We start from the raw sequence: 24,820 nt of genomic DNA, 5'->3' as shown, positions 1-24,820 counted from the left end.
CTAAATTCTTATATGTCTGAAACATCCTTATCTTGCCTTCTTTCTTGAAAATTGCTGGATTTACAATTCTATGTTGACAGTTCTTCTCTGCATTTTCAAGTTATTAGATCACTATTTTTTGATTTCCGCTGATACTGTTAAGAAGTCTGTTATAATTTCACAATTGTAAATGATCTGTCATTTCTCTCTGGCTGCTTTTAAGAGCTTCTTAGTTGGTCTAAGTGTGGTTTTATTTTTTAAATTTGTTTTCTTGCCTGGTGATACGCATTGTACTTTCCATTGTTTTGGATCCCAGACTTTCATTACTTTTGGAAAATCCTCAGTCTTTCTCTGTAAATGTTGCCTCTCCACCACTTTTTGCTTTCGGGAACTCCAGTTATTTGTATGTTAGGCATTTTTATTTTAACCTCTCTTTCATAGTTTCTATCCATTTGACTTATTTATTTATTTTTTTGCACTCGGGTTAATTTTTTCAGCTCCATTTTAGAATTCACTGCTTTTCTCCAATCTTCTGTTATACCCATCAAATTACATTTGCTTTCAACAATTTTTCATTTCTGAAGGTTCCGTTTTTCATCATGCTTGGTCTTCTCATAGTGTCTTATTGCTTACTTATTTTTATTACTCTATTTTTTGATTCTTTCTATATTTAGTGTATCATTTTATATTTGATAATTCTATTCTTTGAAGTCCTTGGGCTTGTGTTTCTGCTGATTCTCAGCTATGGTTTATTATCTTCAATATTGTGCTCCTACTTGGTTGATCTGAACTGAGGTTGTTTTTCTCCAGAAAGGACTTGAATTTGCTTCTGCCAGGAGCCAAGGAGGGCTTTGTTTTATTTGTGTGTGTTTGTGTGTGTGTGTGTTCCCATTTATTTTCTGCCCTGGTAATTTCTTACCTTCTGAGAGTTCAGCATTAAAAAGTATATCTTTTGTCCAGGAACTAGATGCTTTGTTATCAGAAAGACTTCAAGAAGTGAAAGCCATAATGAATTCTCTGGTTGGGGAAAAGTTTCAACTGTTGGGTAAAATTAGATTTTCAAGAGTAGGCTCTGTGTTTGATGGAAATTATAGAAATAAACTAGGTTTCTGGTCCAATCAGTGAAATCAACACTTAAACAAAAAGTTGATTATTCATCTTATGGGAGGATTGGCAGTGGAGGCTTTTTGGTTGCTAAGTGCATCAAATGTTCCATTTGGGACTGTTCATTTCTGAGCAGAAAAAACACAAGTGAAGCCAAAGCATTTTGAGTACTATTAGAGATCAAACTGAACTAAGATAAACTATCTAGAGTTATTACAGAAATTGGTGAGGGAAAATAAATCTCACTGAACAAAAACTCCACTGTGCATACTTCCTAGGAAACAGAATTAGTATGTTTCACTTTAGACAAAAGAAATGTTGTTAAACAAGAGTGAGGTTTTGTTTGTTTTTTGGCTAATCCTACCATATTTCTCTGGTCAGCTTCTATTTCACTTTCTCCAACAATTATATTTAACCTTTTCCTCCATCTTCAACTCTCGGAGGCAAACCTTTTTCCTTCCCTGTCACTGTCAGCAGATGGCATTAAGTATTGTTTTACAAAGGATGTAGACAATTACCGGAAGAGAACGTGCACACCTCTCACATCACCAAAGCCTAGTCGTCCCCTCACGGGCACTTACCCTTTTCTCCTAATTTTAAAAGACAAGCTGCCCCCTCTCCTTGCTAAAGCCACCTGTACTGATTCTTCCCATCCCCCTCTCTCATCTTCAACCATTCCTGTCCATCTTGTTCTTTTCCAAAAACATTTAAATCATATTCACGCAATGAAAAAAATAACCAACCTGCTTTGTACCCCCCTATTGCTCTCCAGATACCAACCCTCTCTCTTCCCTACTTCACAGCCAAATCTCAAGTTACTCAGAATTAGTCTCCATTTCCTCACTTCTCACTCATTCCCATTCTTGATTGTACCCCCAACACTGTTGAAATTCTCCAGTTTCTATATTCCCAAATACAGTGGACATTTGTCTTTGCCCTATTTGACTTCTCCACAGTATTATTCAGCAGTTTCAAACACAGTGCCTGCATATTCTCATTCTCTCTCTCTCTCTCTCTCTCACTCACTCTCACTCACACACACACACACACACACACACACACACTTTAGCCGTTCTTTTAAAATGTCACTTATAAATAGGGTCAATGATATTTAGTTGAATATCATTGTATTTCTCTTAAAACCAACTCATTTAGTGTAAAATTATTACCTATAATAATTGCCAGTCATTTTTAGTACTATATATATTTTAGTGTGAATTACTTTATTCTACTTTATATTTCAACAAAGACCTTAAATTGATTTTTTTAAAACTATACATATAGGTAGGTTATATTATTTCTGAATTTCATTTTAGATTAGTAAAAAGGGATTTTCAACGTATTTGTTAGAAAAAGTTGGCGCTGGTCTGGTGGGATTGAATATCTACACTAGTGGTGCCAACTTCCTCTGTGTAGAGTTCAGGGCAGTGACCCAGTGCCAGAGAGCTTCTGCGCTACCAAGGGCCCGTTTCATTGCTTTTGGAAATGATTCAGCTTGTCAAATAGCTGAATGATAATTCAACTGTTTAATATGAGTTATTTTGGTTGCTCTTTAGTTCTTATGTGAGCTATCTGAATAGTGATTTTTCATCTATTTTACCAGTTCCTTTGAAACTTAACTCTCCCAGTGTTGTGTGGGAAGATACAGAGTAGAAAAACAAACCTCCAAGCACAAGATTTATTTCCGTGTTGGTAATTATTTGTGATGAAGTTGTTTTCTGGCCATAGTTCTTTCTTTGGAAAACCGTTATCATGGACTCAAAACGTCAAGGCCAACTTTTGGTTATTGTTCCCAAGAAGTGGTTTTTTTTTTTTTTTTTTTTTTTTTTTTTTTGCCATTAGACTGCTTTCTGCACATAGGTTTCTTTTTGTCCTTCCTGCACAGGAAGACAGTTCTGGTTGCGTCAGTGGAAAAGCTGGACTGCATGACAGGTGGGTGGTCTCTGAAGAGAGTTACTGTTTTCCTGATGGACCTAGGGCAGATGTGTGGGAGCACCAAGGGCATCCTGCATGGAGCACAGAACACATGGTCTTGGCTCTGGTGGAGTGTTTCCTTCCTAAAAGAGCAGGGGTGATGGACCTACATGGGCCGTGCAGAGGCATGGCTTGCCAGGACAGCAAGGGCATGAGGGGAAGATGCATGGGGCAGAGATCTGTGTGCACTGGCTTGTGCGCTGTAGACTATAGCCCAGCAGACACAAAGGGAACATTTAAGCCCTCGTTACTCAGTGTCTGAGGACCAACCCCATCCGTGACACCTGGGAGCTTATTAGAAATGCATAACCTCAAACCTTATCCCAGACCAACGAATCAAAACCTGTGTGTGAACAAGATCCCTATGCAACTCTCATGCACATTATAGTTCTAGAAGCACTGTTTCTCTAACCTACATGCAAGGCTGCAGCCTGTAAACCACAGTGCAGACACTGTCCCTCCAGGAAGCCTTCCCCGCCCTCTGCGGGCCTTGGTGCTCCATTCATGTCCCCCTGCTCACGTCACCTGGATCTCGCAGGTTTCCTGACCGGCCTGTAGCTGTAGGTCTGCACGTCTGCCCTTCTGCCGGGTGAGCTCCAGCCCAGATCATTCCGCGCTAACCTTGCACATTGCCTAACTCAGAGCAAGCTCCACTCAAAAGGCTCATTGAGCTAATGAACGAATCAGTGGGCAGGTGATGGACACGACAGGAATACTCGTAAAAGCCTGAGATTCACAGACGGTTAGGTGTTTATTTTCGCTGCTTAGACAAGCTCTATAATGTCAAAACACACAAACTTTTTCAATGGCATACATTTTAAATGTCCACCTCTGATTGTGGCATTTAGGATTCCCAGAGTACGCTGGTTCAGGCACTTTCGTACCCAGAGGCACACAGAATTTCCCAGGCTCTAAGGGAGTGACCCGCTCTCTTGGAGATGCTGTTGCCAGCTGCCTGGTGAGGTAGGAAGAACAGCAGCAGACACAAGATGAAGGCCAAGCCCACAGCCCACCCTGCCTTTCAGGAGTTGGTTATCCAGTTGGCAGGTCCCCGGTTGTACCTGTTCCTTCCTGCCACCCACCTTGGCATCCTTTCCCTTCTGAGGAGCACCTGCAGCAGGAGGTAGACAGGGAGGGGGAGAGAGCACACTGGACTTTGCCCTGTGTCAGCATCTTTGGTGTAAAGGACTATCCCCAGGCCCGGGGAGGCTGGGAGAAGGGAAGGCAGCCAGTACTGACTAGGGCTGGCGATCCTGGGTGGTTTCCAGCTGCCCATGTTCTCCCTGCTGCCTATTAGCAGGAAACTGCTGGGCCCTTCTTTTGCCAAGCAAGTGCCAAAAGCTCTGCTTTGCCTGCCTCCTTTGCAGCAAGCCTCTCTGAGCTCCATGGCTGCTGCTCCATCGGAGCCAATAGAGGAGACAGGCTTCTGTCGCCCAGCCTCGGAACGGCAGACGGAAAACACCTGCAGGAAGCGATCGCTTTGCCTGCACTGCCTTCCCTCCATCAGTCACTGGCCTAATGAGACAGTCTTACCCTTGGCTTTTTTATTTTCCCTCCCTGTTCACTAAAGGACCCTAATGTGCTCCACAGACATGAGTTCATGAAGCCTCCCGGGGAGGCAGGGGCAGCCTCTCGCTGTAGCACTATCTGCTCAGCCTTTGCCGGCTAGACTCTCTGTTCCATCCTAAGAGGACCTCTGACCCAGGAGACCTACGAAATCTGAGTGGGACCCATATCTCCCGTTCAGAGTAGAGTTCAGTGTGCGTCTCACTGATGTCTTCCATCAGGACCTCACCCCCTTTGTGTTCAAAGGTGCTTTTTTTGTGTGGAGATGACATATTACCCTGCTTCTGCCAGAAGCTGGTGGGCGGGTGGAGCGCTTGGAGGCGAACAACTAACTGTGTGTCCACAGGGGAAGTGAAAACAGTTTCAGCATGAATCAGTGAGGGATGGCAGATGATTCAAGGGCACACGCCCTGTGGCCCTGGCGGTGGTCCAGTCTCTTATGTTTTGGGGCAGCAGCATTTCAAGTGTGTAGCTTTGATGGGAAAAGACCCTCCTAGCTATTTTGAAATTTGACCCTCCAATAAGAGGAACTTGGAGCCAGTGTGGTTTTCTGGGTGCTCAGAAGACGGGTTCTCTGCCCAGCAGCAGCAGGGGACATCTGAAGAGATCCCCAGTGTTTTTCCACAGGCCCAGTTCCATGCAGACGATCGGTCCTGGGCCGGGCCCCCAGAAGGGCTTGGCTGTGATTCTGCGAGCTCTGCCCTGTGTTCCCCTCCCCCTGGACTGTTGGAGGGTCTGCTCTAGGCCTTCCTGGAGACATTGAAACTAATGATCTAAAATGTGCGAAGGCACAGCGGTCGAAAGAACGGTCATCACCAACTTAAAGGAGGGAAAGAAATTACACTCGTTCTCAAGACAGGGTTCATTAGTGGCTCTGGGAGGAGGTGACTTCACACTCCCACAGGAGGATCAATTTGCAGCGGCAGTGCTGACTTCTGACTAAGGAAAAAATCTCCCCAGCTTAGGGAGGATTCGGGGGAGCAACTTCAGCCCCAAACACCCTCCCGGCCCGCCCTGCCCCCCCCAACCTGGCAAAGAACCCTCAGGGCACAGACACCAGGCTCCCCTCACCTCCTCGCTCCCACTGAAGGTTGGAAGAGCAAGGGAGGAGCCGCACTCCTGCTCCCTGGTGACTCTTCAGCCTGGTGCAGCCTGGCAAGGTTGGGCTCCAGGCAGAGCTCCTGTCTGCCGTGCCACCTTAGAACCCCAGTCTGCAAAAGCCTTGGGAAGGTAGCATAAGGGGAGTGGGAGGCACAAGTGGGTCGACTCCACCAAGATACACGCCCCTCACTGCCATATTTCTGCAAATGCCACACTAATGTGAGTTGCTGTTCTCCTAACATCTGGCACTTGCTTTTAAATCTACATGTTGAAATCTCAGGGACTCAACATTTTAGCTAAATAAGTATAATTGCAAATCCTGTTATATATATGAAATATGTATGAACATATATATCACACACATGTATCGTTCTGAATATTATTGAATACATTTGCGTCCCAGGAATTTGGACTTTAAACCACCAATTTGTGCACATTACACTGTACTGCACGATCAAGAAAAGAATCCCTGACAGGCTCAGGGCCCTGCATCTGGTTTCCCGAGCCAGATGCGGCAGGCTCCTTACACGTGGCTCGTCTTCTGGGCCCGGGTGTGGTCCATTGGCAGTGTGAACTTGACAGCACTGTCCTTCTCCCAGCCTCTCCGGATCTTGGCGAGTCTGCGGCTTAAGCAGGGCAGGAGGAACAGACTTTTGGCCAGGATGACGACGCAGGGCACCAGCAGCGTGAGTGTGAAGGTGGGAGGCAGGTAGAACTTGTAGCGGCTCTCCTCGAAGGCGCGGGTCCAGCCGTAGGTGAGCGTGTGCAGAGTGCTCAGCACCAGGGCCACAAAACCCAGAGAGGACTGTGGGAGAAAAGAAGGCTGGAGTGAGGGCCCAGGGATGATGGACACATGATTCCACCAATGGCTCCTCTGCTTGCCTGGCAGAGGGGAAGGAAGGAGTGTGGCTCTAGCCATCAGGGCTCTGGGTTCAAATCCCAGTCCTGTTATTCACCCTCTGCATGATCTTATCACTACCTAAACTCTCTGAGCCTCAGTTTCTCCAACAGAAAAACAGGAATAATGCTTCTACCTTGAAGATATAGGATTAATTGATTCATGAGGATTCCGATAAAATAACTGTTATTTGTGCCTTTGGTGGCTGCCAGAGGACTTTAAATATTCAAAGAAGTTTAAAAACATTTTACTGGGTTTGTGTGTTTTAATGTATATTAAAGGAACAAGTGTCTGCTAGCATACCCAAATCATATTTTTCACAGATAACATTTGGCCTAAGGCCAGATAAAAAAGGGAATGAATTTTAAGTTGATTCAAAGATAAACACAAAGTAAAAAATGTACTTGACACGTGGATTTGGCATCGATAGTGAAGGTGGCTTACCAAGGCCTGCAGGCTGGGTGACCTGACACTGTATATAAAGCCTAGGACACCATGCAGATGCTCTCTGAGCGCGCTGGTCCCTTACTACCTGCCCACACACTGAGGCATGAACACCGGGTGGAAAGCCCACCAGGATTGCTGTCCTGCCTGGAAGGAGGTTGATGACCATGAGGAGATCAAGACCACCGCAAACCCAGACAGAAACAGTCCAGGTCATCTAACCACGGAGCGCCCCACCCTTAAGCCATGTGCAGGTCACTGCCAGCTACGGTGAGCTCCTTGATGGCTCTCTGGGAAGTGTACGTGAGAAGAGCTGGAAAGAGCTGCTCGGTAACTCCAGCCTTGGGGAGGCTTTTGCATGTCAGGTTTCTTGTGGACCATAAATGAAGCACTCTAGATGCTACCGTTGGTGTTGATCACGACAGGCACTGTGACCCTGGCCAAGTCGCTAAATCAGCCTCAGTGAGAAGTGATTCCAAAAGCTAAAATCAGAGATGCAGGGGCAGCGCTCTACAGATGCACCATCCTCCAGCCCCTAGATGGAGAGCAGAGGGGACCGAGGGGTAGGGCTTATGGGGGGCAAAGGGCAGGTCTGATTGATTCTGTAAACACCGAGGAACCACTGAGAGATATGGGGGCAAAAGAAACCTATTTTATTACACAGGAAATGAAAAAAAACAGTGACCCATCAAGCAATGAACAGAACACAAGCATCTTCTGCAAGGACTCAATGCAAGGGTTTCATTGAAATGTGGCAGCATGGCGGTACCTCAGCGTGCTCTTTATAGGTTGGTTTGGCGCTTTCCATGGAGAAGCTGCCATTGGGCTTCCTGGATTTCCTTCCAGCCCAGCTTGTCAGCATCAGTACAGAGGCTTGGCTAAGAGACACTGTCTTGTTTGCATTCTCCTCCGACACATTTCTAAGTGGGTCTGATTTTGCCACTATGCCTCATTCTCACTCCTCCTTAGTGTGGGGGCTGCTTTGCTTGTATCCACTCTAGCACAAACACTAGGATGGTGAACCTCGGTCAGTGGAAAAACACGGTTTGGAAGAATTCCTGGTAATGCTTTTATTTAAAACAATAATAAACATTTTCTAATGACTATCCACTGTAAGTTCACAGACAGGTTCCCAAGTACTGTATTTTTGACCCCAGTTAAAATACTGGCTGCCAAAGATCTCCAGTCTGCCCTTCTTAGCCACCTCCGGACGGTCTCGGCTTTGTGACCATGTCTAGGATCCTTTTATCCTGTTCTTAACAACATCCTGGCTCAACACAGCCCCCCGCGAAAGGCCATGGTTGGCTGTACCACTACTCACTTGCTTCTTATGTCGGATTAATATGGCCAGCCCCCAGATGGAGGCCTCCTTGACTGTGAGTCACATATAACCAAATCCTTGTCACTTTTAGACACGTCTATCAAGAACTCCAAATCTAGCAAGTTCTGAACCACACCAACATTTTCCAAGTTCTGATCTATTGCTATTGAAGAAGACGGGGGGTTAAAAGGTCCCCAGCCCTGAAAAAAAACATTTACAAACATATATCTGATAAGGGATTAATATCTAGAATATAGAGAGATCTATTGAAGAGACATGTGTTCACCCATGTTCATAGCAGCATTATTCACAGTAGCTAAAATGTGGAAGCAACCCAGGTTTCCACTGACAGATGAATGAGTTAGGAAAATGTGGCGTATATATACAACGGACTGTTACTAAGCCTTAAAAAGTACAGAAATTCTGACAGTGCTACAACATGGATGAACCTTGAAGACATTACGCTAAGTGAAATAAGCCAGTCACAAAAAGACAAATGATTCCACTTTTATGAGGCAACTGTGTAGTCAAAATAATAGAGACAGAAAATAGAATGGTGGCTGCCAGGGGCAGGGGTTGGGGGAACGGGGAGTTATTTAATGGACACAGGGTTTCAGTTTTGCAAGATGAAAAGAGATCTAGAGATGGACAGTGGTGATGGTTGCACAATATGATTTCACTTAATGCCACTGAACTGTATAATTAGAAATGGTTAAGATGGTAAATTTTGTTATGTGCATTTTGCCACAATGAAAAAAATTAAGGGGGCGGGGAGAAGGTGCCAGCACTGACCATCAGAAATATGAACAAGCCTGACAACCATCCTGATGCTCCCCAGCCAGCTGCCCAGCTGCAAACCCTTGCTCAGCCTACTGGCGTGGATTTATGGGGGTTTGCTGAAATGGCTGGGAAGTGCCTTCTGTCCCTGAGAGTTTATCAGTCTGAGACTGTGGTTTGCAAATCTGGCTACCCGTTAAAATCACCCGAGGAGCTTGGGAAAATATTAATGCCCAAGCTGCAGTGCCAGAAATGCAGATTGCATTGGTTAGGGCTCGGGCATCGGTAGCTCCTAGAAGTCCAGCAATGACGCTAATGTGCAGCCAGGACTATGGACCACTAATTTAGGAGGCGCTCATCACCCAAGCACGTCCAGCTTCAAGCTGAGGAGTCGTCATGGCCCCACTGTCCGGGCCATTTGCTGGCATGAACCTGGACCTGTCTGTTCCTTTGACAAAGACCCACAAGGGCCTCGATGCGCCCACACTCTGCATCGTGGGGCTTCCCAGATGCTGCAGCAGTGGGAACCCACTGGGCGTAGGGGCCTAGCCCTGGTGGCCCTAGTGTGGCCTTAGTGCCTCCTTCAGGGACATGCCCTGGAGCCACCGTCCCCAGCCCCTAATTTGGCGAGTGATGGATTGCGCTGGGCATGCAGAACACACACTGGGAGTATGGAGATGCTGAACTGGTTCATACATCCTTATCCTTTTGCCACCCCAAAATCCCATGGTGACAGATGGCAGGAAGCCCCAGCCTGGGGCAGTGGTTCACAGAGAGAGCACGCCAGCCACAGGCCAGCCAGTAACAAAGGGCCTGTGACTTTCCAATCCCAATGGGAGCCTGGAGGATGCCAGCAAGTTTGTTTTCAAAAATTCTCCTTGGGAACAATTTAAAAATCCCAGAATAGCTAAAGGAGGCCCAAAGAAAGGGAGGCATTGTTATGGGGCAATTAATAACCACCCTGCCCCAAGCTAGGGCCATTTTTATTATTTATAAGCTTGTTAGCAAAAAAGAAGCAGCCAGGTCCTCAGGTAGCTCCTACTGGTGCCCAATTACTGTGGCATGGATGCTCGTGAAGCTGGGTCAGAGCTGGTCTCTGTCATTATTTCAGGCCGGTGACTGGAGCAGGCAAGGTCTCAGGAAGGTCCTCTGACTTTGGGGCAGCACCAAGGTGCTAAGAGCTGAGTCCTAATTTCTCTGTCCAGGTAAGCTGCACTGATCTGGGTATTTTGCAGTCTAATGCTGTTTCATTGGCTTAATTAGGAGTAGTTACCACAGCCAAAACCAAGCCAAAACAATAATACCACCACCCAAAGAAACAAACCCAAATTAAAAACTTTGAAAACAGCATCGAGAACAAAAGGATAAACGTAAGCACAGGTCACCTCTATGGAATCAGCACACCTTTAGCTATCATTACATCATTAGAGACCCAGGGCTTGGGCCAGACCCATCGAGAACCATGGCATCTCCGTAGACACTTTGTAATCCTCCTGTTGACCTGCTGCGGTCACGTGTGGCAGGGGAAGGAAATGGGGTCCGGGGTGCCCCGCACTGGCAAGTGCTAAGTTTAGAGGGACGACGGCAGCGTAGCTCAGACATCAGGCAGCCACTGTTGGGTGCATGTGTCGTGCATTGTACGTGTCCTCAGCTCAAATCCCGGTGACCACAGCAAGCGGACAGAAATGAGGACATAAGATGCTCTGAGAGGCTGAAAAATTGTCTGAAGGGCTAGAAAGTAGAGGTCTTGGGACTGAAACCTAGGTCTGCTGGCTCCAAACCCAGGGCCCTTCCCCAGAGGCTGCCACACACTGCCTCGTGCACTAAGGGTCACCTGAGCAGCTGCCCAACACTGACTTCCAGAGCCCCCCCGAGCCATCCCCGGGCATGAGTCCACAGGTCGGGGACGGGCCTGTGTATGTGTATTTCTCCAAGAGAGCTCCAAGAAAACTTTTTTGATGGTGACTCATAGTAAGAACTACATTTTACATTAGTGCCCAGGACACAACCAGGCACACCACATATGTATGTGTAACTACTAAATAAACACGACTGAAAAAATATCTATCCTTACAACATGCAACGCACTCTGACGTTTTCTTTGCCCTTCTATTCCATTCATGTTTTAACAAGCTGGCTGTGAGCAGCCGGTTAGCTCAGTTGGGTAGAGCGCGTTGCTACTAACACCAAAGTTGCTGGTTCGATCCCCACATAGGCCACTGAGCTGCGCCCTTCTTTTAGAAAAAAGGAAAAAGCTGGCTGTGACCCACGAAATTGATTTCATGACCCACCCGTGAGTATCCACCCAGTTTGCAAACACTGACCTGGACCATTCTCACGCCCAGGGTCCGAGTCCCTGGGCCTCTCTCCTTTCTCGCCGCCTCCTACTGAACTCAGAAATGGCTGATGGGTAGCGTAGTCAGGGATAATAGAAATGTGGCCACATGCTCTGAGAATAATACCAAAATGCTTTCTATCCTTGTTTCACACATAGTCTCTCCCAGGGGCTCACAGCATCCTTGCAGGGCACTTACTCCATTTTACAAGAGGCTCCAGAAGTAGGTGTGATCTACCCACAGTGACAGCACCAGGACGGCTCCCTGGCGCTCACAGCGCCTCCTCCTGTTTGCACTCCCGGGAGAGGGAGCACCTGTTTTTGTGGACAGAATGTGGGCACTTGATTTCCATAAGTAAAATCCTGCCTTTCTCCCCATCTCTCCGCCTTCCAAGCCCCTTGCTCTTGCAGTGGCAGGAGGACTTTCTAGTTGTCTTTCGACTCTTTCAATATGTAAAGCAGAGAGTGTGGCTGCACAGGTCCCAGTCGGCTTGGCTAACAAAACCAAATCCTCTAGCTTTTCCAGGCAGCCAGAGCCCGGCTTGTAATCTGCGGCTGCTTAAGGGAGCAAATTTCTGGTGAGGGGAGCAACCTGCAGTCTGTTTTAATTGTGGATAAACCATGCACCCTGCGATACTCCAGGCAGGAACAGGAAAATCCTAGATTTGGGTGTGTGACACACGAGGATTAGTGGCCAAGACATAAAATTCTTTTTTTTTTGCCCTCTAATACCGTCATGTGTCAGCCCTGAGCACTCCTCCAGGGACCTTCCGAGATGAGCGCAGGCAGTGAGATTCAGACACAGACATACTTAAAAAAAAACGAAAACAAAAAACCACAACTCTGTCTTATTCTAAGGAATATAAGCATTCCCAATCAGAGCAATGACTTTGTATTACATAAGAGCACGGCACCATCAGCATCCCTCTTTGAATCCTGTACTGTGTCCTCGATACACAGAGATTTGCAACAGCTTGTTGTTGACATGGGGGTGGATACGATAGCTGTTCTCTGCCCTGACACAATAGCGGTGGCAGAATCCAGTATTAGTCAGCGCCCATCCATGGGAGGGGATGTGAGTTAATCTGTCAACACTGGGGAGCTGACCATGTGCGCTGTATGGTGAACAGTGGCAGGTGTGACAAAGAAGTGTAAAACAGGTCTCTGTCTCAGTTGTCCTTACAATTGAAACGTGGCTATGCCTGTCTTGTTCCCTGTCGCATCCCAGGCTTAGCACGATGCCTGGCATGCAGTAAGTCTCAATAAATAGTTATTGAATGAATAAATGCATAAAGAATCTTTTGTCACTAGTAGCGTTTCTCAGCGTGTGTTCTGTGGAGTGTAGACATCTGTTATCTGGGGGAAAAAAGGGGGCAGGGGAAGAGTGCAAATGCACAAATAAGTTTGGTTAACAAGGTTTGTTGTTGTGGACGTTATTAGAATTTTTGATGTGCTGAAGAGCATTGTGAATCTCTTAGGGAGATGCAAATCTTTACTCAGATTCATTTGACTGCAGACCTCCTCTTCTCTGGATTTTTTCACAGGAGTGGTGTCCTCTGGGAAATGCTGTGTTTCATCCCCTATATACGGGTGATCCCAGTGTTCACTTCCCATCTGCCCTGCCGGAATCAAAAGGTTAAGGGACCAACAGGGCCGGGTTGAGAAGAGGGTGCAGGGTGGTCGGCTAGGCTCACTTACTGGTTCACTTATTCCCAATTAGACCAGTGAAATGCCCAATGACTGCACATCATGGGATTTTATTCAGGAAGCTCAAGAACTGTAGAAACTGATACTGTTTACCCCAGGGTTCAGTGTTCTGTTGCCTGATTGCTTCACATGCGTATATCTGGCTTCCCCAGATGTCAGGAGAATGAGCTAGTCTCAGGCAGCCCCTTTATCAGCAGACGTGGATGGGCCCTCATGGTTCAGAAGCCCCTGGCATTTGACTGAGTGGTCCTGTTACACCGATTATCAAAGCCGAGGCAGTTTGCAGTGGGGAAGGCGCCTGCACACGAGAGGCGAGGCCAGGGCCACGCTGAGGCTCACTAACGGAGGCAGACCTACTTTACCTGAACGAAACTGAACTCCCTCCAGCTGAGCGAGTTTGCAATGGATGGCAGCGAGGTGACAGCCAGCAGGGATAGCGTGCCAAGGGCCAGCACTCCCAGGGACAGATATATCTCCATCCGCCAGACGTTCTCCTCAACCCAGAGGTGACTCTTGTTAGTCAAGACCTGATGTGGATGGAAGGAAAACCATGAGCATATGACAATATGAGCGAGTACCTTACTTAGGATGCAAGAACGACCAACGTTTCATTTCCACTGCACGTGACACATGCCCGGCTCTGTTCTAAGCTCCTTTTAGGTATCAGATCACTTAATCCTCACACTTATCCCTATTTTAGAGTGACCCCTATTTAGAATGACCTAGAGGTCACTCTTATCCCTATTTTACAGAACAGGAAAATGAGGCAAAAAGATCAAGTACCTTCCTCACAGTCAGGCTCAGCTAGGAGATGGCAGAGCTGGGATCAGGACCCAGGCCGTCCGGCTCCAAGGGCTGGGCTCGCTCCCCATGGCTTTCACAGATCTGCCTGGGGCCAGCCAACCAGAAGGTCACATGAGCTGGGTAAAAGTCCGAAGTCAACAAGACATACAGACCCTCCAAACATGACCACATCACCTGCTTTTCTGGTCCCCCGGTCCCCAAAAGGAGGGATGGGCGGAGCTCTCCTAGCCCAGAATCACTTCAGCCAGATTGGCTCATCCTTCTGCTGCCTGCTTGCCCCAGCCCCAGACCCTTTGCCTTCCTGGTCCCCCAAGTTGCCCTCGCCACTGCCTCACATTCAGGGCACAAAGACAGACACACACAGACCTAAACCCGTTAACATTTCCAGACTCAAAGCCCCCAGCACCCACTGAACTGTCTCCATTTCTGTCTGAGGCGTGTAGCTTTGGCTTACGACTGTCAGGCAACAGAAACTGACGTCCACTCACTACGCAGACCAGCAAGCTCTTGTAAAGCATCTACTGTGTGCCAGGCCCCAGGCTGCAGAGAACAAGGCTATCTGCTCTCACAAAGCTCTGGATCCCCCACTGAGCTCCAGGGACACACAAATAGTGATCCTATGGGCCCAGAGATTTCTACCCACTCCGTCCCCACCTGGAGTGTCCTTGTAGCTGGAGCCCCCACCTGGAACTCCCCCCCCCAGCCCGGCCGACACCCAACGCATACAGCACCCACACGAGGAAGAACTTTTATCAAGGTCCTTCCATTAGAACCACCATTTCCCAATGAGACCGGGTAGCGGAGTTCCTGGAAGTCAAGGTGTTTTCGGTGAGACACCATGAAATGCTGGTCCTTTAATTCTACCAGCAGAATGAGGAAGAGTATTTCCATTAGGAAATGTGACAGTGCTTTAGTAGGGCAGGTGTCTGCTTCACAAAACAGAATGACTCATACAGGTTTTTAAGAAAGTATTTCAGCAGGAAGAAAATAATCCAAGCCCAGTTATCAGATACAGTATTAAAAATGAATCTAGTGGGCTGAGCAAAATGGTTGAAAAGCTCATGAGAGAAAGTTTATAAACAACAGAAAATGCCATCCTTTGGGTAGTTTTCCTGTGATTTGAGAAAAACGCTTGCCTCTGTTCTCTTTTAGGGCAGGCTGGCTCACTTTGGTGTCTTCATGCCTCAAAAGGACCAGGAGTCTGAGGACCCAGAGTCTCACCCTGACCACGAGTGGTGTGTGACTCTGGGCTTCCGTTTCTCCGCCTGAGAGAGTAAGGTCATGTGTAAAGTCCTGATCCTGCTAGCGTGCGAAGCAAATGTCAGTGTTAGCTACAAAGGTGCGGCCGCTATTACCCGCAGAGGGCAGAGAGGGCTCCTGAATAACTGAGCCCGAAGGAGTCTTACTCACACCTTCGCAGCCTTAACAACGGCTGCTAACTAAGTCATCTCCTCATAGCAAGTTGTTTGTTCTTCAAGTATACTTCATTAGTCATTGCTCTCTGTGTTTTGGTGAGATCAGGCAGTTAATGTCACAAGTCAGAGTTTGGATGATTACACACATACCACATTTGCTTGCAAAATGTCTTGTTTTTTTCCTCTAATATTTCCACTCCGCAGGGACACTAGGAAGGGGGAGGTGAGGGGCCTGGATCCAACCACCTTCATTAGCCTGTGAGGTTCTTACCTACTGAACCCCAGTATTGTTCTCAGGGCTCCCCACACCAGTGTCACACACGGCCACCTGGAACGTAGACCTAACAGCTCTCCATTCCTCTAGTAATTCTGCCATGTTTAGAGCTAGTCAAGAACGACAAGGAAAGTGTTTGTCAAGGAGCTGAAATGGTGGCCTTCATGTGGGATTCCCTTTCCCTGGAGGTTGCAGGTTAGACACTGAAGGACGCAGGGCCAGGGGGACCAGCGGAGTCGTAGCACTAGCGTTTCTCCATGTCCCAAGGATGGGTGGTGGGTGGCGAGAGGGTGGTGCCAACAACCAGCCAAACCTGGAGATGGGGGAGGCAGGGTGTGAAAGAGGCAGCCTGTGTGTGTGGGTGGCGGGGAGGGGGGGAGGGGGGGGCATGGCCTTGCAGTCCCAGGGCCTGGATTCCAATGCTGACTCTGCCCTGGGGGCAGTCATGGGACCGGGGCAGTCCCTTCCCCGGCTAAAGGCATCGCTCTTTCTCCCCGTATTACTGCAAAGATGAAAAGGAGGATGTGTGTGAAGGAGGATGAAAAGGAGGAATGAGTAGCATGTGACTGGCATAGATTAGGTGATTAATATAAGTGGCTGCTGCTGTAGCTCCTAATGGCAGCCGGGCAGTTAGCTTGGTCCTTGCCCCAGTTTCTGCATGTACTCCTCTTAAGAGATGCCTGGTATTGGCTCCATGGTGGCCAAGCTCACAACCAGCCACTCAGTGCACGTGAGCTGGGAATCTGGATTAGGAACCTTCGAGCGGTGGAAGACCCCGTCACAGCTCTGAGTCAGGCCGCAGACAGACGTGCAAAAGAGCGACTACAAAGTCATGCGTAAGCAAAATCATAGACGTGTGGACAAAAGACATTTTATAGAGGGGAGCATGGGAATGAGGGGGAGAGGATGGGGAAGCTTAACAGAAGTAGAGTTTTGAAGGATAAATAGGAGTTTGTCAGGCTGTCAAGGTGTCCTGGGGTAAGGAGCCCAGGACAAGAGGGATGAGCTTCACCCATTCAGAGGACAATTTGGGAGCAGAGTGTGACGTGCCCAGGAGCAGCGGGGAGATGAGGCTGACGGGAGTGGCTGCATCGCAATCTATCATTATCCCGAGGGCAGCCGGGCGGCACTGAGAGCTTTTCAGCAGTGACATGGCCAAATGTGAGTTTTAGACCGTCCTCTCTGACAGCCTAGACTAGATTTGGGTCAAGGGGAAGAAAACAGTGTGGGGGTTAAACATTTTCTTTGATCTTGACCTTGATCTTGAAATGCACTTCTAGGGAACCACACAACCAAATCAGAAAGTACTATAGAACTATTAGTTGTTGTCCGTTTCCTTCTTCCCCACCCACTACCTAAACATGGTCAGAGGTTTTCTCCACAGCTGGTATACAGCTCTGCTTCCAAGTCTGCAGACTCAGGGGCTTAAAGGAAACCTTGCAGAAAGAGTCTTCTGTGCCCTCCCTAACACAGTCCCTTTCTGCAAGGGCCCAGTAGGGCAGCCACCAGAGGCCCTGAGAGGGTGGCCCAAGGGCAGGCTGGGAAAGCCACACATCAGGTGCCCCGAGGCCCCGCTGTTAGGAGCAGAATGCAGACTAGCCTCCAGTGCCCATCTCAGAGCTGGAGAGCACGGCCGACCCGCAGACTATCTATCCAGCATCTGCTTGAACACCTCAAGGTTTGGGCAACTCACCACTTCTGGGCTGCTCTGCTCTGTGTTAACCCCTGCCTTCCTCTAACCATCCGCCGTCCCTGACATACCCACGTCAGCCCTGGATCTGCTCTCCAGAACTCTGCAGAACAAGTTTAAGCCCCTTTGTACGGCAAGTATTCGCTGTCTTTGAGAATGATTCTGTCCTGCGGGAGTGATCGTTGCCTGGCAACCTCCACGAGGGGTGCCTACAGCCCTAAAGGGCTTTGGAACTCAAGGAAACTACCTGGCATGTGCCCCTTTGTGCCCTGGTATTTGCATCATGGCAAAACTGGGTTAACATACTATCAAGGAGCACCTTGGCAGGGCAGAGAATTTAGACAAAGGCTGTCAGAGGGGAACAGGGTTTTGCCTCGGGCTCTAGGGGGGAGGGGCGTTTCCTTCTTCCCCACCCACTACCTAAAATGCCTGCCACTGAGATTTGCCACCTCCTGGGCAGCAAACAGTGCCAGTCCCTGAGGAACCACACAGAGCCTCCTGCCTAGTTGGCTGGCTTTTTTTAGAAGAAAGTATCAAAGAGCATCAAAAAAATTAGCAGTGGGAGAGACCGGGATCTACACATCAGGGCTCTGAGGACAAAAGAGGGGCTGTGGCTTGCTCAAGGTCAAGGTCTCCGTTCCAACCAGGGATGCTGGAGGACAAGAGCCGAGGCTTCTGGCCTCCAGAGCACCACACCTCCCCACATCTGCTAAGGGAAGGGACAAGACTGTCCGTCTTACTCTCTTCTGGAACCCCAGGGCCTGGTACAATAGGTGTTCAGTGAATGAATGAGTGAATGACCTGAGCTTTGGGATCATTTACTCAACTGTTCATCAGAGTTGCTTCCCCTAGAGAAAGCAGTACGGATCTGGAGAATGGCTGGATCGGAATCCCATCTCTGTCACTGACTAGCGGTGTGACTTTGGTCAAATTACTTAACCTCTCTGTGGCTCACTTTTCTCATCTGTAAAATAAGGGCAGCATAGCACCTGGCTTATAGGGGTGAGATAAGGGTTAAATGGATTCACACGGAGTATGTAAAGCCCTTAAAATGGTACCTGGAACAGAGTAAGCTTTTTCTTTTTTTTTAAAGTTTGTGACTATTATTTTTTCCCTTCTTCTTATTTCCAGCAGACATCGTGCTTTTCTGCCTGAAGTCTGGGTTTCTCCTTTTCTCTTATGAAAGCCCAGGCAAACAGATGCATGATGCCAGGTGTCCGTGGGTGGGGAAGGACGAGGCCATTTGAGAAGCTGCCAGCAGGGAAGCAGGGGCCCTGAGAGAGAGTAGGGGCTGAGGTCTGTGGTTCCCAGGCAACAGGCCAACCTTGCCTCCTGATCCTGCTCTGGGAGGGGGTCCAGCCTCCGGGGGATGACTGCATGGTGAGTATACCTGGGGAGTGTACCTGGGGAGGGCCCAGCTCCACCAGGATCCCTGTATCTCCCAAGCAGGAATAGAAACTGCAGAAGCCATCTGGGCTAGAAAGAGGGGTGGATGAGAAGTGTTTCACTGGTACCTGGGCCAAACTCTGTTGGGTGACTAGTGTCCTGGAGTAGGCAGGACCCGTATACCTGGCTAGGGGCTGGGGACTGGAGGTGGAATTTAGCAGTGTTGTTTGCAGACCTGAGCTTAGGACTCAGCATCAGGCCCTGTGAGCTTATAAATGAGAAGGTAGCATCATGGGGGCCTCTTTCTGGGGGTACAGGTACCAGCTAATGCTGCCTGTGTTGCTACCTGGCTTGGCCAGAGGCCCCTCATTTCCCAGGAATCCTGCTGGCAGAAGAGTACCATATGGGTTTCCTAAATGAATAATTATCCCCCCGGCTCCCACGTCTTGCTCCTGCAGCCTTCCCCATTTCAGCAGATGGCAACTCCGTTCCTCTAGGTGCACAGGCCAAAACCTCGGCGTCATCCTCGACCACCTCCCATCTACTGTGTGGCTCTCTGTACTCCAGCTCTGATACCTTCGAGCTCCTCCACTGCTCCCACCCCACTCTAAACCCGCACTGCCTCTCATCTGTGTTTCAGCACAGCCCCCTAACTGGTCTCCCAGCATCTGCCATTGACCCTCTATTGTCTGTTCCATACGGATGGCCAGAGGGAGCCAGTTAAAACGTCAGACAGGGCGGGCCTCAGGTGGTTGGAGCTTCGTGCTCCTAATGCCGATGGCTACCAGTTTGATTCCCACATGGGCCAGTGGGCGCAAAACCACAAGGTTGCTGGTACGACTCAACTTCCTCAAGGGATGGTGGGCTGCACCCCCTGCAACTAAGATTGAACACAGCACCTTGAGCTGAGCTGCTGCTGAGCTCCCGGATGGCTCAGTTGGTTGGAGCGCATCCTCTCAACCACAAGGTTGCTGGTTCGACTCCCGCAAGGGATGGTGGGCTGCACCCCCTGCAACTAAGATTGAACACAGCACCTTGAGCTGAGCTGCTGCTGAGCTCCCGGATGGCTCAGTTGGTTGGAGCGCATCCTCTCAACCACAAGGTTGCTGGTTCGACTCCCGCAAGGGATAGTGGGCTGCGCCCCCTGCAACTAGCAACGGCAACTGGACCTGGAGCTGAGCTGCGCCCTCCACAACTAAGACTGAAAGGACAGCAACTTGACTTGGAAAAAGTCCTGGAAGTACACATTGTCCCCCAATAAAGTCCCATTCCCCTTCCACAATAAAATCTTTAAAAAACAAAACCAAAAAAACCATCAGACAGATCATCACTCCTCTACTCAAAAGCCTTCATTGGCTCCCTATTTCCCTGAGTCTAAGGGCCTGGTCAGGACTCACCCACCACCGCCTTGCTCGGCTCCAGCTACTAGGGCTTCCTGGCCGTTCCTCACCTGCGCCAGGCAGCTCCCAGCCGAGGACCTCTGCCCTTGCTGCTCCCCTGCTAGCCCTGGGCTCACTCTCTCCTCCCTCCTGCCTTACTTATGCACCACCCGAGCAAGGCCTCCCCTGACCCTTTCCAACTGCACTCCACCACTCTCCCCTGCTTGGTTTTTCTCCTTAGCGTTCACGAGCTTCTAAAAACCATCTATAACTTACTGCTGCATTTGGTTAAGTCTCCCCTGCCTGGCCTGTGCCCAAAAGCATAGGGATTGTCATGTTTTGTTCACTGATACTCAAAATCTTGGCCAGCAGGATGTAGGTACTGCCCAGTCAGGACAGAATCCACAGATAACACAGTGACGGACGGGCTGCACCAAGGGGCTCGGCTGGTCCTGGAACTGGGGCTACATGCGTGGCTGTACCTGCTTGATGGCGAGGTTGACCAGGTCATAGCGGTAGGAGTGGCGCACGGGCAGGCAGACGCTGTAGACTGCATGCAGGGAGGCGCAGAAGAAGCTGAGCAGGCCTATCTGCTTCCGGTGCTGCAGCCAGTGGTCCAGCCAGTCGGGGAAACGCCGGTACTTGGTGCCACGCCACAGCTGCAGGGTGGCCGCCAGCACGCCGGGCAGGTAGACCAGCGACAGCAGCACGTAGGCCACGCACGGCAGCGTGGTGTTGACCACAGACAGGGGGAGCTTGTAGAACTTATTCTTGCCCTCTTGCACGTAGGGCTGCAGCACATCCCGGACAAAGTTGTAGACGTAGAAGAAGATGAAGAGTCCCAGGGCCAGGATGGTGGGCACCTTCCAGCCAGGGAGGAGGCGCAGAGGCATGGCCTCTACCTCCCGGGCTGAGGCCAGGGACCCCATGTCCACGGGCGTGAAGCCCATGGCATGTGCCAGATCTGACACAGTGCGCTTGGCTTCTGGCTGGTCACTGCAGATGGGCACCTGTGGGAGGAAGGAGAAGGGGAATCAGACAGGCTCACAGGCCAGAGGGGTGAGCAGGGCCGCAGAGAACAATAGGGCCAAACTCTTCACTGAACAGCTGAGAAAACTGAGGCCCATTGAGCTGCCAGTGAACGGTACAGCTGGGAGCAGAGGCGGCGCTGACTCTCAGACCAGGGGTCTTTCCTGGCCCCTTGTAGCCTCCCAGTCTCAGGCCCAGTAATGTCCACTATTCAAGGAGAGGTCACCCAGAGGCCACCTAGCAGGGAGTGTTTTGCCCAGTTCATCACCACCAGCCTCCACAAGCAAAATGCCCACCTAGGCAACCACCGTGCCCCGTGGAATAGGTACTTCGAGGACTGTGGTCTGCCCGAGGAGTCACTCAACGACTGGGCCTTGTATATGGCCCAGAATGTGCAGCTATGGGTGCAGCTCTATCGCTCAGTCCACAAGTGTCCCTTCAATCATGTCCCTCGGCCCCCTCCCACGCCCTGTGGCCTTCAGCCAGCACGCCAGGCCTTCCACAAGCCAGCCCCAGTCTCGTAGCCCACTGTTCCCCACCATGAGCTCTCATGCAGGCACACTGGTGTCCTCATGTCCCCAAACACCCCATGGGCCTTGCTGACTCTGCTATGGTCTCTCTAGTCTACCAACATTGACCCAGCTCTGTGTACTGGGCTTTGCATGTGTAATCCCCCAGCCTTGCCACAAGCCTTCAGGCAGGTACTGCTGTTCCCGTTTCTCAGGTGAGAAACTGAGGTCTGGGCCTTTCAGGTTGTCCCCTCAGCCTGGAATGCCCTGCTGTTCCCTGTGCCTAACAACATGAGGTGGGCCAAGGCCAACGTTGACCTCCAAGTCTTCTCCAGCCAGCCGCTAGTTCTGTTCCCTTCACGCCCCACCACCCAACACTCACCCACTGTTCCTGGCCTGTCCACATATGGGAGTCCCTGCAGACGGGAGTGGCCAGGCACCTGTGTGCTCCCCCACAGCCTGGCATGAGCTGCGCAGAGGAGGCATCTGGGCTGGACTCACTGGTAGAAGTTCTCACATACTTGTGGAACCTGGCTTCTTCCTCCAGGACAATGCTTGGCCTCTGGGCATTAAAAACCACCTTGTCTTGAGAGAGCGCCTCCTGCCAAGAACTGCAGGTAGCACTGGCCATTCTCTGCAGCCGTTTTCCACCCCCAGAAAAACCTGTGGTTGACTATTCTGAGAAATCCACCCAGTTCTTGGAAGACCTTCGAATAAATGAGATAAAGTTTGGGACATATACATACACTCTTCTTCAGGGCCTGGCACATAAGTGTGTTACTTTCCTCCTTCTGAGTACAATTCTAAAAGCAAAGTCTCTCCCTTCTTGACTCTAAATATAAAAAGAAAGCCATCAACCTTTTCTTCCTTGCTCCCTAGATAATTAAGTTACCATAGAAGAAAGAATATGGGACTTGGCGTAAGTTCATCAACATCTCTGAGCCTCAGTTTCCTCCTCCATAAAACGGAACTTGGCAGTGATGTGAGACGAGCTGAGACAATGAACATAGAGAACCTAGCACTCTGAGGGCCCTCAAGGAAAGTCAGCCATTGATATTTATTGGTATGATGGTTGTTCCCGGCACCTACCTGCCTGTTCCCATCCCTCGGGCCAGCCTGCAGGGTCCAGGCAGAGACGACATTGAAGGCCTTGACGACCGTGCAGGTGGGGAAGAGGGAGGCCAGGTACTCCGCATTGGACTCACGGTGCTGAAGGTGCTCCTGCTCCGTGGGGTTGCTCACGTCCACCAGGATCTTGCCGCCCAGCTGGTCACTGAGCCCACATAGCGAGGAGTAGTGCTCCCGGAACACGGCCACAAAGATGACCTCGGGGGAGGCTACTGCATCCTCCTGGAAAGTCACCTGTGCTGCTGAGGGGAACAACCCGACTGTGCGTTTGGGGTTGCGGCTTCCAACCACCACGCTGAAGCCGGCGCCCACCAGGCGTGTGGCCAGGGAGCGGGCAAAGTCTCCACTGCCCAGGATGCCCACTTTGGGAGCCTCACTGGGAGTCTCTGCAAGACTGCTGTCACTGTCCACCATGCGGCGGCTGATCAGCGGTTTGTCCATCTCTCCTGACATTTTGGTGGCTGGAAGAGAAAACAGGAACCAGTCAGCGGAGGGCTACCGGTCTGCCCTTCCGACCATCTCTGTCTCTTGTCCATTACTTGGTGGTCAATCGGGTCTTCACGAGTGCAGGCGCGGGGGGGACAAGCTGAATGAGACCTGGCCCCTTCCCGAGGAGGGCACAGATTCGGAAAGAGGCGGGGGAAGCACTCTGCTCTCCACCCTTTGTTCTTCCTGCTACGTTATTTCTTCAGGATAAATTTGCAAGAGTAGAAATGGTCAGAAAGAAGGGTATAGCATTTCCATTGGCGATGCTATGCAATGCCATGCTTATTTTCAAAAGGCTTATCTGGGAAACCTATCCAGCAGTGACCATGTAACCCCAACCTCCTTATCGTGGAGTGTTACCTTAGATTACTAGGAAAGGCAGACATGGTCCTCTGCTTGTTTACATGCTGCATTTCGAAATGGTACCTCTGATGCCCTTCTTTAAGTGGATGCTGAGCAGCTTGAAGGCAGGGACCTTATTTCACTTTGGATCTCATCATAGTTCACAGGGCTGACAAGGAGCTGGTGCTCAATATTTGCTGAATGAATGAATGAATGAATACTGAAATCCCACTCTCCGAGGATAGGGTTGGGGTGGGTCATGACATAAATGGGCCCCTGAGATTGAGTGGGTGCCCTGTGATCTCCTTCACTGAGCCTGAGGTATAAATGGACAGGGAGGAAACCCTGGACTGGGGCCAGGAGTTTACAGTAAACTTATCGGGAAAATTATATTTTAATTGTCACCAAATTCTAACTGAAATTTGCAATTTCCTTTATGCATGAATGTAAGAAACAAACCACAGTCGCTTTATCAGTACCTGTGAGTTTGTCACCCATACTGACCAATGTCATATCACAAATTTAATTCTGAAAGAGTTCTCCAAAAACTCATCACTAATTTAAAATCATGGTAGATAGGAACACTTAAATATACAAAGCAAGTATTAGCAGATTTAAAGTGAGAAATGGACAAGAATACCATAACAGTATGGGACATCTATACCTCACTTTCAACAATGGATAGATCATTCATACAGAAAATCAGTATAGAAACACTGGACTTGAACTACACTTCAGACCAAATGGACCTAACAGGTTATATATATGTAATAAGACATTCTACCCAACAGCACCAGAATATACATTCTCTTCATATGTACATGGAATATTCTCTAGGATAGATCATATGTTAGGTCATAAAACAAGTCTTAATAAATTTAAGGTTGAAATCATATTAAGTATCTTTTTTGATCACAGCAGGATGAAACTAGAAATCAATAATAGGAGGAAAACTGGAAAATTCACAAATATGTGGAAATTAAACAATACCACTCATAAACAACTAATGAGCCAAAGAAGAAAACAAAGGGAAATTTAAAAATATATATATATCGAAACAAATGAAAATGGAAACACAACATACCAAAACTTATGGGATGCAGCAAAATAAGTTCTAAGAGGGACATTTAATGCCTACACAAAAAAACAAACAAACAAATAAACAAACAAAA

At 49.1% G+C, this 24,820-nt stretch overlaps 1 protein-coding gene across 3 annotated transcripts in view; it reads right to left on the bottom strand.

Moving 5' to 3' along the window:
- Nucleotides 1-3,789: 3,789 nt before the first annotated feature.
- STEAP3 (STEAP3 metalloreductase) overlaps nt 3,790-24,820 on the bottom strand; it is a 41,565-nt gene continuing 20,534 nt past the window's right edge. For all 3 annotated transcript variants that reach the window (XM_033112333.1, XM_033112332.1, XM_033112331.1), the window contains 4 exons: nt 22,782-23,281; nt 20,637-21,164; nt 13,569-13,733; nt 3,790-6,529 (listed from right to left, as the gene is read on the bottom strand). In XM_033112333.1, the coding sequence (XP_032968224.1) occupies nt 6,248-6,529; nt 13,569-13,733; nt 20,637-21,164; nt 22,782-23,273 (1,467 nt within the window). In that variant the 5' untranslated portion in view covers nt 23,274-23,281 and the 3' untranslated portion in view covers nt 3,790-6,247. The remainder of the gene's footprint in view (nt 6,530-13,568; nt 13,734-20,636; nt 21,165-22,781; nt 23,282-24,820) is intronic.

The sequence above is a fragment of the Rhinolophus ferrumequinum genome, chromosome 8 (genome assembly GCF_004115265.2).
Source record: "Rhinolophus ferrumequinum isolate MPI-CBG mRhiFer1 chromosome 8, mRhiFer1_v1.p, whole genome shotgun sequence".
NCBI lineage: Eukaryota > Metazoa > Chordata > Mammalia > Chiroptera > Rhinolophidae > Rhinolophus > Rhinolophus ferrumequinum.
Note: the sequence above shows the minus strand (reverse complement) of the source record. Positions and strands in the feature narration are given on the sequence as shown.